This window comes from Saccopteryx bilineata, chromosome X (assembly GCF_036850765.1).
Source record: "Saccopteryx bilineata isolate mSacBil1 chromosome X, mSacBil1_pri_phased_curated, whole genome shotgun sequence".
Lineage (NCBI taxonomy): Eukaryota > Metazoa > Chordata > Mammalia > Chiroptera > Emballonuridae > Saccopteryx > Saccopteryx bilineata.
In genome coordinates this window covers 39,325,050-39,338,307 of record NC_089502.1, presented here as the reverse complement: position 1 = coordinate 39,338,307, position 13,258 = coordinate 39,325,050, and the positions used below count along the sequence as shown (strand labels likewise).

The 13,258-nt window shown below is 37.2% G+C and overlaps 1 protein-coding gene across 7 annotated transcripts in view; it reads left to right on the top strand.

Annotated features, from left to right (window-relative positions):
* PAK3 (p21 (RAC1) activated kinase 3) overlaps positions 1 to 13,258 on the top strand; it is a 284,659-nt gene that overhangs the window by 244,415 nt on the left and 26,986 nt on the right. For all 7 annotated transcript variants that reach the window (XM_066249398.1, XM_066249391.1, XM_066249395.1 and 4 more), the window contains 3 exons: positions 144 to 261; positions 1,655 to 1,754; positions 2,255 to 2,451. In XM_066249398.1, the coding sequence (XP_066105495.1) occupies positions 144 to 261; positions 1,655 to 1,754; positions 2,255 to 2,451 (415 nt within the window). The remainder of the gene's footprint in view (positions 1 to 143; positions 262 to 1,654; positions 1,755 to 2,254; positions 2,452 to 13,258) is intronic.

Below are 13,258 nucleotides of genomic sequence, written 5' to 3'. Positions count from 1 at the left end.
TTATCATCATTGCTGATATTCTCTTCTTGTTATATAATATGACCAAATGCAGAGACTGATTACACATTGCTTTCATAATAGGAAAATTAAAGAGTCCCTACTTTCTTAGGCCCGAGTCAAAGTTTTTTCTTCTCTTGTTGTAGCTACTTAGTGGGTGATGAATTATGGGTAGTCATGGAATACTTGGCTGGGGGTTCTTTGACTGATGTGGTCACAGAGACCTGCATGGATGAAGGACAGATAGCAGCTGTCTGCAGAGAGGTAAGAAAATAAAGCATGTCTAGCTGACAAGAACACAGAAATTAGCAGGTTTTTTTCTCTGTCACTGATTATTCAGAATGTTTATAACATCAAAATAGTAATTGCACATTTTTTTCTACTGAAAAAAAATTGAGAAACTAAATTCAGTTTAAATAACACTCCTCTTCTCCTCCCTCCCCAGCTCCTTGTTTATTTTAGTTTCTTTGCTATGCATCTTTTGAGTTCCATTATGCCATGCACAGTGTACCCTATTTATACCTGCATTGTCAGTGAAACATGAAAAACAGTAATGTTGGCATGGAACTTCTTTCAGATTTGGAGAAATTTTTAAATAGTAGTTACTTTTTCTTGAATGTGCAATGTGAGTGATGTAAAAATAGACTATATTATAATCCCATAATTTTCTAGAAGGTAATTTAACTAAAGTTCTCTTCAGCCCAGGAAGTACTGTAGTTACTTTTACAGTATAATTTGGACATCACTCATAGCCCTCTAGTAAGTTTATGCATCTGCCTCTTTTCCAATAACAGTGTCATATAACTATTTTTAAGCTAAATCAAGGCTATCTCATTATTTCTTTCAATATTACAGAAATACTTCATTGAAATTTTATCTTGGGAATTACTATCCACCACATTAATTGTGGTGAGGTTTTCTATAGATACAATTAGGAATTCTGACTCACTAAAACTTGAAAAGCAATGACAGAAAAACAAAACCAACTAATTTTAGCCAATCTTTATTTCATTTTATATTGTTCACTTAAATTTCTTCCTACCTCGCTCTCCTCTCATACTCATTTCCTCCTCTCCAAATACTCATGCATATCCACTGAAACATATATTTTCTATTCATTCAATAAATAAAACATAATATTTAAGGGAATATTAGACCCTGAGTCTGCTTCCATCTTCTAGTATTACAATGCAAAGCCATTTCCAAACAATTACCTATAGTTACTTCATAGAGCTTCCCAAACCTGGCTGTCCATCAGAGATAGCCACGGTCACTTATTTCAAATGCAGATTCCTGGGCCGCACTCAGACCTACTAAATCAAATCATACCATGGAATCAGAAGTTTACTAGATCTGTTTCAGACCGAGCTGAATCCATATCCTCTAGAAAATTAGATCAAAGTACAATTATATTAATTGGTTAGTTTGGTTGTATTAATGATTTAGTGCTACTTATCACATCATCATTCTTCAAGTCCTTGTCTGACTATATTACACCACTGATCGAAATGGTTATGTGGTTTCAAAATGTTTTTAAACCATTTAGTAATTTATTTCACTTGACAACATAAAATTATACCCCTGCCCAAAATTTATCTAGATTAACCTTAATTTAAAAAATTATGATGTAATTAAAACTTTTTTTCTGATTCAATAGTGCCTCCAAGCTTTGGATTTCTTGCATTCAAACCAAGTGATCCATAGAGACATAAAGAGTGACAATATTCTCCTTGGAATGGATGGCTCTGTTAAACTGAGTAGGTATTTTGGTTCTGATGCGTTTCAGGGAGTATCGGGGGATTTCTGCCCTTTTACTGTCTATCTTGAGAAGACAGTGGCTGTTGGAAGTGATCAGTTTGAAAACATTTAGAGCCCAGTTTGAAGTAAAAAATTGTTTTAATGCTGTGTTGCTACAGATTGTGACTAGATTTTGGGGGGTTAGTATTTCAGAATTTTAGTGACTTCTGTCTGGTGGATGGCACATACTTAAGGAGAAGACTGGAAGGTTCTGTAAGTTGGAAGGAATCAGACTGAAGTATAGTAAAAATTACATCATATCAGTCAATTATTTCAGACTTTTAAAAAATCAGGACCATCTGCGAGTTACAAAAGGATATGAGCTAGTCAGTCATGTAAGCTCAGTGTTTAACAAAGGAAAGTGTAGCCATATCTGAAAGTGGCCTATTGTCAAAGAAAATTAATATGAGCTGATTTTTTTTAATATGAGCTTATTTTAACTGACTTTTCTTCTCAACAGCTGATTTTGGGTTCTGTGCCCAGATCACTCCTGAGCAAAGTAAACGAAGCACTATGGTAGGAACTCCCTATTGGATGGCACCTGAGGTGGTGACTCGGAAAGCGTATGGTCCGAAAGTTGATATCTGGTCTCTGGGGATCATGGCAATTGAAATGGTGGAAGGTGAACCCCCTTACCTTAATGAAAATCCACTCAGGGTAAGTCTAAAACACCTCAGGTACTTGATCCTTAGATAAGGGAAAAAGCAAAATGTCATTTCCTGTCTTTACCAAAACTGGCCACAATGGGCTCTTTCTTGGAACAAGTGACATAGAAGCTCAAAATTACAATTTGAAAAATTATTACGAGTTCTTTTCTTAGTTTCTTTTAAGATGTCCCCAAAGGTTTTTTTCAGTGCTGTAGTATCAGTATTTTTAATGGCAACAGTCCTTAAAATATTTTAGTAAAGGCTTCTGCTGTTAAAAAAGCTTTTTTTCTTAAAAAAAGGCAAGATGTAGGAAGAAAAGTAGTTTTATCATATGCTATGGTTAAATGATCTATCTAGGGAACATTTGTTTTGTAATTACTTTAACAAAATAAATAAATGTATATCCAGAACAACTATAATTTTTAAAATTAGATTTTGTTTCATTATCAGTAATGATTTATTGAGCAACAACGGCTTGGTGGGTATTGAATGGAACATAAGATAGACACAGTGCCAGCCTGATGAAATCACAAACTTAATTAGACTGTCAAGTAGAAAATTAATGGAAACAGTTTGTGTTGGGTAAATCAGCTTGCTACTGCAGAATTAGTGGTTTGCTTCTCACGTGGTCTGGTTATGGTTACGTTGCAAAGAGAAAAGCTCCATTTCATAGCTTAACACTACCACCTTTATTCAGCTATGCTGTTGATCTTGAGAGGAAAAGGGAAAGGAATATGAAAGAAATGCTTGCTCAGTATAGAAGTCAGCCAGTAGCTGTTTTGTTCTATATAGCCTAGGAGTAAGCCAAAAACTATTATATATATAAAAGTCATCACACTATAGAAAAAAAAATGCACAAATTCAAATTATACTCTCAAAATGCACTCAGAGTGCATTTACTAGACCTACAATGCCAAAGGCAACTTGAAAATTGTTTGCATCATTACCACTAAGTGTTTAAAACTGAATTTTACCCTTAGTATACAAAAACCATTATCCTTAACAAAAGATTGTTTAAATATTAAGCTTATAAAATCCATTTTCAAGCCAAATATATGTGGCTTTCTATGTATGTAAAGAAACCCATAAACTAATTGTCTAGTTATTATTGGAATTGAACGTTTTGTAATTGAGAATTTCATTCCCTATGTATGTTGGGGGGACAGCCTCTTCCTCATTCTCTCCTAATTCCTCTCTGCTACTTGTCCTCTTATCCTAGTCTCTTTACTGATTAGAAAACGATAGGAATGAATGCCATAATAAATGCTATGGGCTATTGCTCTGGTCTCATAAAACAATCTGGAAGTGAAATGTACACATTGATTAACTGCCTGCAGGGCTGAATGGAAAAGAAGGGGCATTTTCCCACCATTTGTGGGTTAGCTCTCCATGAATTTAATCAAGCCCACTCTTGACCCGTGGACCAACACATCAGGATAATTACTTGGACTTGTCCTTATTGTTTAACTACCTTCACCTGTTGAAAAATAACACTGAAAAAGTACTTCGGGCCTCTTGTTTCCATGGATTTCCTTCTCTAAGTGTTTGGAGTTTGGAGGCACTAAACAGGATTATGGCTATTTTGCTTTCTGCCTCATAATGAGTAATTGTCAACCTGCAAAATTTAAGGGTTCAATAAATGACCCTGTAAAGCAGCTAGTCACAGTAATACATTTATTACCTTCTTCAGTTCACGAATTACAATTGATCTCTCTTTTACTAGGCCTTTAACTGTTAGAAAAAGTAAACAAGTTTTAATCTTTATAGGCATCTTCTAGCCTGGGATTAGAATTCATAATTAACAGCTTGTCTCTTAGAATTCACAGTCTAGTATCTAAACAAGCACTTGCAGATTAACAAAATACCAGGATCAGGAAGCCTACATTAAGACTAGATAACAAAAAAACCTGTCAGAAAGACCACCCTGTTAAAATCCACTGATAAGGATTTATACCAACTTTGCTCATTACTCTCCATGTGTGATCAAACTCCAATGAAATAATCAACAAATTCATATTGAGCTAGCCAGCCCTCTATCTCTCTGCTAGGGACCACCAGTACTTTTTAAGTTTTAATTTTTAAATGTTATCCTTGTGTTCTCGAAAGAAAAACACAGTGTCTCAGCTATATGTCCTTATTTGGGATTTTAAAAATGTATTTGCTGAAACCGTGGAGAGGAAAACATAACATGAGCCTGTAGCAAGGCAGTATTTTCTTGGACACTGGTCACCAGCCATATGTGGGGAAATTAAAAAGTGCACAGCTTCAGGAGAAGTGTAAATAAAAACTATGTTAGTCTTTCTTTCATTAAAATCCTTCCAATACTACAAATCATCTTCCACTTTAGGCTTTGAGGAGGATAAAGGAAATAAGTGGAAGGAAGACAGAGTGGTAGAGTAGAGGTAGTATGTTAATGTGGGGGGGATAAATTGGCCCACATAGTCAGGCAGATCTTGGTGTGTCCTGGCTCCACGATCTATAAGCTCTGAGATCTTCAACAAGTCACGTAAAACCTTAATATGCCTACCTCCTTTGTGTAAAATGGGGGCAATATCTATCTTGCAGGTTCCTGTGAAAGGTAAATGAAATAATTTACCTGTGCACGTAAATCACCTAGCACAGAGCTCACTGTAGGAAATATATTACAGAGAGATTTATATATGAATAAAACTGTGAGAACGGAAAATGAGTAAAAGGACCCTTAGAGTGCTTTTTACTCATCCGTGAGGAAAGATTGGGTTCCCCACTTTCCCAAAATCTTCCATTCTGCCCTGATTATTCTCCTATCCCCTCAAAGAATGGAGAGTTCTGCACAGTTCAATTAAATTATCATGAACAGGTAACAGTGAACAGGAGAGATTAAAGGTGAAGTTTGGGGCTATACATTTGAAGGTTGTTTGTATTTCACTGTGCGTTTTTTTTTGTGTGTGTCTTTGTTGTGTCGGTTACAACTCTGCACACCCTCCATGAATATTCCTTGTTAGCACATCAGTGATGCAAGGAATTAGCTACTATACCTCCTAGTTATATAATGGTTGGGATTTCTTTCTTCCTTCTTTTCTTTCTTTTTTTCTTTCTTTTTTTCTTTCTCTCTCTCTCTCTCTCTCTCTCTCTCTTTCCTTCTCTTTTCTTTTTAGTGAGAGACAGGAAGGGAGAGAGAAGAGAAGCATCCAATTCTTCATTGCAGCACCTCAGTTGTTCATTGATTGCTTTCTCATATCTGCCTTGTTGGGGGGCGCTAGCTGAGTCAGTGACCCCTTGCTCAAGTCAGTGACCTTAGACTCAAGCCAGTGACCTTAGGCTCAAGCCAGCAACCTTTGGGCTCAAGCCAGAGACCTTGGGGTTATGTCTGTGATTCCATGCTGAAGAGACCCCATGCTCAATCTGGTGAGCTCGCACTCAAGCTGGGTGACCCCACGCTCAAGCTGGCAACCTCAGGGTTTTGAATCTTGGTCCTTAGCATCCCAGGCCGATGTTCTATCCACTGTGCCACCACCTGGTCAGGTGGGATTTCTTAAAATGTAAACTGCGCTGTACTAATTCACTTTATTTGTTCATAAAATACCTTTTAAAGGTTAGAGAGCTGTTAACTGTGCTAATGTTATGAGGTTGGTACCCTTCCAGAGATGAGACAGAAAAGAGACAAGCTTCCTCTTCCTTCCCTCACTGTATGAAGTCTTTGATTGCAACATAATTGACCTTGAACATGTTGTTATGTGACCCATGGACATATTTAGTGCATTCTCCAATAATAACAACGTATCTTGTTCTGTTTCCCAAAATGACTGGGTTAAATTCAAACTTTCCCTCACTATGCAAATCAAATGTTGTTGTTCTGCTCATTAACCTGACTTGTTTTTGTTAACTGAAGATATAATTTTTAAAACCTGTGATTATAATGACCTGGTTCTAAATAAAGAGGCACAATCATTTCCATAGAATAAATAAATCTTTGTTGTCCTTTTTTTCCCTAGAACCAAAAAAGTTCCTCCTTATTAACTTTGCATTCACAAATAAAGGGGCAGTCCTTGTCAATGGGTTCTCATTGAATTTGGTATTTCTGAAATGTCTCAGTAACACTAAGTTGAGGGCCTTGCTGAATCCTGTGGGTGGAGCCCTTTTCATGTGTATTTTTGAAAACTTTTATCCTAATTGAGATGAATTTTAAGTGTTCTCATTCTGTCTTTGCTTTAAGCATCTGTGAAACTGTATCCAACATTAGATATTTGGAAGAGAGTTATTGGTATCAATAAGAGACATCTGAATGCTAAAAACAGTATGTAGTATAATACACCACTGATCCTACTGCTCACAAAAATTAGGGGATCAGGGAAAGTGCAGATACTCCAATACTTTCAACCTTTTGTACAGTGTATTTTCACCAATAAAATAAAAGTAGGTTTTTCATCTCATTTGCATAATCAAACAACTTTCTTTGACTTGTCATTTGCTTTTCTGATGTTCTTGTTTAATTTAAAAAAATCAAATGCTTCTTTTTTTATCTCTTCATATTCATTTTGAAATATCCCCTTATTTTTGTAAACAGTATATAATAGTGGTTCTCCAACTTGGTTTCACACTGGAATAAGCTGTGGAGCTTTAAGAATCAATAATGTCTGGTCTCCACACCAAGGACTAAACCAAGTAAATGCAAAGATCTTTGTCGAGCCCTTTATAAATCCCTGTCTAGATTGAAAAACAATTCTTTATCAGCCCTCTTTAGCATGGTTATTTAGTCAGAAAGCAGCACACTCATTTTGCTCATATTTCTCATTTCATCTAAAATAATGTCATGAGTAACTTTTTCAAAGCCTTTATGGAAATCCTAGTGCACACTTTGATCTTTTCTCATTTAACCTAGCAGTCTAGTAACACTATCAAAAAAGAAATTATATTAGTTCAGCATATATTTCTATGATATGCCATTTTATTTTTCAATTTTGCTTTTCTTGAAAATGGAGTTCATCTTTAAAATGTGCTAGCTTCTGACTACATAGCACATATTGATGATAATAAAACCATCAATCTGACTACTCATGACTAGGAGTGCATTATCTCTATGGCCAGGGAGAAGGGAGGGCAGAAATCTAAATTTAGATCTGTTGTCCACACTAGGAGCCTTTTGCCCACATTTTAAGCATTGCATAAATGTTATTCTCATGTTTTATTATAGAACGAGGGAAATTCTCATTAGCTTGTGTTTATGGAAAAGAGAGTAAAAGCAGAAGATAATATCTAGCAAATAAAAAATAGCAACTAAGGGCCAAAGTGCTTCTAGCTTCCTCCAGCCACTGGAACCTGTGTTGTGGATTGGAATGTCTGGGTTTGAAGGCGCGTGCTCATTTGGAATTAAAGTCAGACATAAACTTCCTGGATCTCCTGAGGAGCAAGCATACTTTGCTACAACTCAGTCAATATTGTTTTGAATGTATTTCAGGCAGAGCTGGGAGCATTCCTTTTTTTTTTTTTCCTGTAAGCCAGGACAGAACAGCAAGGTTTATTGATGGTTTGTTGACACTCCTCCTATTTTGAAGGCAAACCTATACCTAAAAGTAGGGGCTAGTTGGGAGAACTGCAACTAAAATAATTATAAAACAGTAACAAGGTTTCTTTTCAATCAGAAAAAAAAATTGCCTGTCAAAAGATAGACAGCTCTTAAGAATCACTGTTTAGCATAGGAAAGTGGGGCCTAACCATATGAAAGCTGCAAGTCTCATTTAGATTGTAATTCAGAAGCAGACAGCTCAAAATGATAAGTTATGACCCAGAAGACAGCCAAAGGAGAAATTGATTTCACTACAAACTAAAACCCAAAAGACTCTAACCAGGTGAAGAAGGGGGTAGTAAAGATTAAACATCGACTGGGAACCTACTGTTGGCCAAGACTGATATTCCCATATCCTACTCTTACCTTGTCATTCCTCAGTGTCCTTAAAGCATGACTTGGGAATATGCCAAGGGTATATAATGCTTATTGTCCTAATAGGTTGTTGTTACATGTTGTGCTTACACTCCTGATGACCCTATAAATGAGTAAACAGTCTCATAATGGGATTTTCAAAGTAAGAAAATTAAGAAAGATAAAGATTGAGAAAAAAACATTCAGTGATTTACTTTTGCCTTCTGCTGTGTAGGGTGTGGGTCCAACCCACTTGTTCTTGGGTCCTTGGTGTTGCAAATCACCAAACACTTATGAAATGTAAGTGCCCCTATGTGGCCCTGATAAGTACCAGACTTATAACTAAGGAATTAAGTGCCTCAAAATCAAAGTTTATTCTAAATAGGCCAATCATGGAGTGTAATGGGTATTTGCCTGCTGAAATGCTCACTCACCTGTTTTATTCTATGGCTTTTCAAATGTGGTTTTCCTAATGAAAAATGACTTTATCAAGAAATTCAGGGCTGGCCCTGGCCGGTTGGCTCAGTGGTAGAGCGTCGGCCTGGCGTGTAGAAGTCCCGGGTTTGATTCCCAGCCAGGGCACACAGGAGAAGCACTCATTTGCTTCTCCACCCTTCCCCCTCTCCTTCCTCTCTGTCTCTCTCTTCCCCTCCCGCAGCCGAGGCTCCATTGGAGCAAGGATGGCCCGGGCGCTGGGGATGGGCTCCTTGGCCTCTGCCCCAGGCGCTAGAGTGGCTCTGGTCATGGCAGAGCGACCCCCCCCGGAGGGGCAGAGCATCGCCCCCTGGTGGGCAGAGCATCGCCCCCTGGTGGGCGTGCCGAGTGGATCCCGGTCGGGTGCATGCGGGAGTCTGTCTGACTGTCTCTCCCAGTTTCTAGCTTCAGAAAAATACAAAAAAAAAAAAGAAAGAAAGAAAGAAAGGAATTCAGGGCTTTGTTGGTAACTAAGAACATTTCTGACCTTCATCATCATTTTAGAATATACCTTTTCCATCCTGGCTGTGATATCATTTTAGAAGATCCTTCGTAATTTGATAAAAGTATACTCTGAGATGTCTTACAATGTCATCTCAATATAGAAAGTTAACCAGGTTAAGGCAGTGTTAGCTCTGTAGCTAGGAGAGCCAATGTCTTAACATTATAACCAAAACCAGAATAACCTTTTCCCCTTTCTCTCTCTCTCTTTCTCTCTCTCTTTCTCTTTCTTTCTTTCTTTCTTTCTTTCTTTCTTTCTTTCTTTCTTTCCTTCTTTCTCTCTCTCTCTTTCTTTCTTTCTTCCTTTTCTTTCTTTCCTTATTCTCTCCTCCTTCTCTCTTTCTATTTTTCATTCTCTTTCTTTCTCTCTCTTCTTTCTTTTTTTCATCTTCTTTACATCTTCTTCCTTCTTCCCCTTCTTCCTGTATCTCTTCAGGTTTTTTTTTCTTTGTAAAGAATTGCCCAAGTGCTTAGATAGCGAAACTTGTTAGTGCTTTTCATCTAGGTATGGCCAATGAATCTGAGGGACCCAGATAAGGAACTGTTTAGCATCACTACCAGCTATAAGCATTAGGAGTTGACCAGTGAATTATCTTTCCAAATCTGCTAGTCAAGAGCTCCATGACCTTGTACAGATTACTTCTTGCTGGGTCTCCATTTCCTTATAGCTTTTAACAAGTTAAATTTGATAAGATTATTGATTATTAGTGAACTGCAGAATTTCATGGAGTCCCTTGGGCCTTGAAGCCCAAGGTTACATGACACTTAATTCCACCAGAACAGTTTCTTTTAAATTTGTGTCCTGTATTGGGCTTCCACATGAAATTCACTTAAATAAAACGGGAAGCTCATGAGTGTCTTGCTCTGATTCTATGTTCTTAGGCTGTGATAGGCTACAGCCTTCCCTGACTAATGGGAGAAAAATTGTTTGAATGTGCATTGTCTTTTAGGCATGCTTCCAGAGGAGTGATTTTCAGAAAGCATCTAGAAGACTTTCCTCTGCACTTCCAGACTAAATTTGTATCTCGTAGAGTAGAAAGATTTTCTTTTTTCTACCAAACAAAGACACTTGATCATGATATTAAACATGCTGCATGTGAAACTTGGCAACCCTATTCTGACAGAAACTTTGGGGAGAAGCCAAGGAAGAGCACTGCAGTGGTAAAAGTTGTTGCAGGGACCCATGATCTATACCCTGTGGAGTGATGGGAAGAATTGTGTTTTATTGTGTACAGATCTATTCAGCTGGTAAATTGCATATAAAATAGAAGTTGAAACCAGTTTATGTAACCAAAAATACATGTTTCTCCACATATCATACCACAGTCTGTGGTATGATATGTGGATCTTCTAAAATGATATCAATATATATATATATATATATATATATATATATATATATATATATATATATATAATTTTTTTTACAGAAACAAAGAGAGAATCAGAGAGAAAGACAGGTAGGGGCAGACAGAAAAGGAAAGAGATGAAAAGTGTCGATTCTTTGTTGCAGCATCTTCATTGTTCATTGATTGCTTTCTCATATGTGCCTTGCCTGGAGGGCTACCGCAGAGTGAGTGACCCCTTGCTCAAGCCAGCGACCTTCAGCTCAAGCTAGTGATCTTGGGTTTTGAGCAACTGACCTTGGGCTTCAAGCCAGCAATCATGGGGACATGTCTATGATCCTACACTCAAGCCAGTGACCCCATGCTCAAGCCAGCTGAGCTCACACTCAAGCCAGTCACCTTGGGGTTTTGAACCTGGGTCCTGCATGTCCCAGTTCGATGCTCTATCCACTGCTCTATTGCCTAGTCTGGCACAGTCTGGCTGTTTTGATCTTAATATAGTTACTTGGAAAAAACAAAAAGAATCAGGGAGTTAGTCCCTTTATACTCTAATATTCTGAAATGAGATATAAGCAAATGTATAATAGTAAATTGTACCTTAGAAATAGAAATTAGGTGTGGGTTAAAAAGAAAATGGAAGGCAAGGCAAGAAAATCAGTATACCAAATACAGACAACGTTTTGAGATGTTCTGTGTGCAAAGGACCAAAAATATGGGGTAGTAACAGAGTGGAACCTAGGATCAGATCATTTTGATCTTACTGACTTTTCTAGTCTTTATCTCAACTCCACCAGCTATCTTCTCTCCCTATTGCCCTTTGACCCCTGCTTTTGCCCTATGTTCTCTTGCTCACTCTGCTTCTTGCAGATTCTCTCCTCTACCTCCTGCTCAATTTTGCTGTTCTTCCTTTTCTATCTCTATACCTACCCCCACCCCATATCCAAATACCCTGTGATTCTACACCTTGGGTTATGCTTGGGCTGCCAAGGATTGCTTCCTGTGTACACATAGCCTGCTTCAGATTTCTTAACAAGCACTATTAATCCTGAGAGATTTGAATGAGCACAGGCATTGTCAAAGTCACCTGGAATTTATTTTTTGGCATTTGCCAATCCTTTATGCTTGAAAGGAGCACTCTAAATCTAGGCCAACACTTAATCAGTCAGTGGTACTTAATTACTTTTTACCATCAACCTATAAGTGGGTAAATCTATAATAGGTTATTTTAACTGACTTTTTAAGGATTAAAAGACAACAAAAAGCCCCCCCCCATAATTTGGTGACATATGAGAACTACTATGCAAGACAAATAGGGAACTAAATAAGACCACATTGATTATTTAGTTATCACACTGGGTTGTTTGCTTGGATAAGTCAAAGTATGGAATACAACATTAATTATATATACTCATTTTGGAGATTTGGCTCCATATGCTCTCTTCTTAGAAAGAAAGAAATGTCATGATCTTTCATAAAATCTGTAAACACTTCAGAGATAATAATGTAGTCTGGCCTTTAACCTCTGACATACCAGGTCATGAATTAACTAAGGTGTCAAGTTACTTGTTGCCAAATCTTGCTCATAAAACACTCAAAGGAAGTTGAAAATTCTAAAGTGAGAAAATAACCAGGACAACAGTAAGTTGCAGGTAACAACCAGAGTAAGGTACCTGCCCTCTGTTCTCCATTTCTAAGCACACAGAAATCAAACTGTTCAAGAGGGCCTATTTCTTCTAGAGAGGCAGAAGGGGAGTTGCTCATACTCCATGTGCCTCATTTCTTCAAGAGTCCTTGCCTGCCTCTAGCAGGAGAATTACTACCTCAGAGAGGCAACAGTGAGAGGTGGTATTGTGAAATGGTCAAAAGCATATGCTCTGGACTTACAACTCCCTTGACTTAAATGTTGACTCCCTCATTGCTAGTTGTATGATATTAGGCAAATTTTATTATAATATTAACCCCACAGGCCTCAGTTTCTTCATCGGTGAATTGGAAATCATAATTGAGTCTACCTTAGAGGGTTGTATAGATTAAGTGAGCTAACAGTAATCATTCAATAAATGTTAGATATTACTACTTCCCATGGGCATAGTATTCATATAGATATTGAAATGTAGATGAATAGCCTGCCGTTTTGGTTTGTCTGTTAAATAGATTAGAATGAAATGAGCTGGGAGCTCATTTGCCATTTAAAATAGAATATCCATGGAAAAAAAAATATGTTTTAAGCCTCAAGTATTCATCTCAGAAGAAAATGTTATACTATAGTTTATCCTCTTTGTAAAGTGTTCTTTATATTAGCACTGGGGCCTCTCATAGTTACTAACACATTTTCATGTAAGTCCCCTGGTTTGTTTTCTAACATTCTAACCTAAACTTTATAAACTATTATAATGAACTGAAGTCATAAGCTGAAGCTTTTTAATTAAATGGTTAATCCAGTTGCAAAACTGCCTTATGACAATTTATTGACTATATATAGATTGCTTTAAAGAATTATGGCAACTTCCTAGATGACTATGTTGATCTTTTTCAACTCAGGAAATTGCCAATAAGGTAAATTGAATTATTCCTTCAACTGAGTAAAGTAGTTTCCT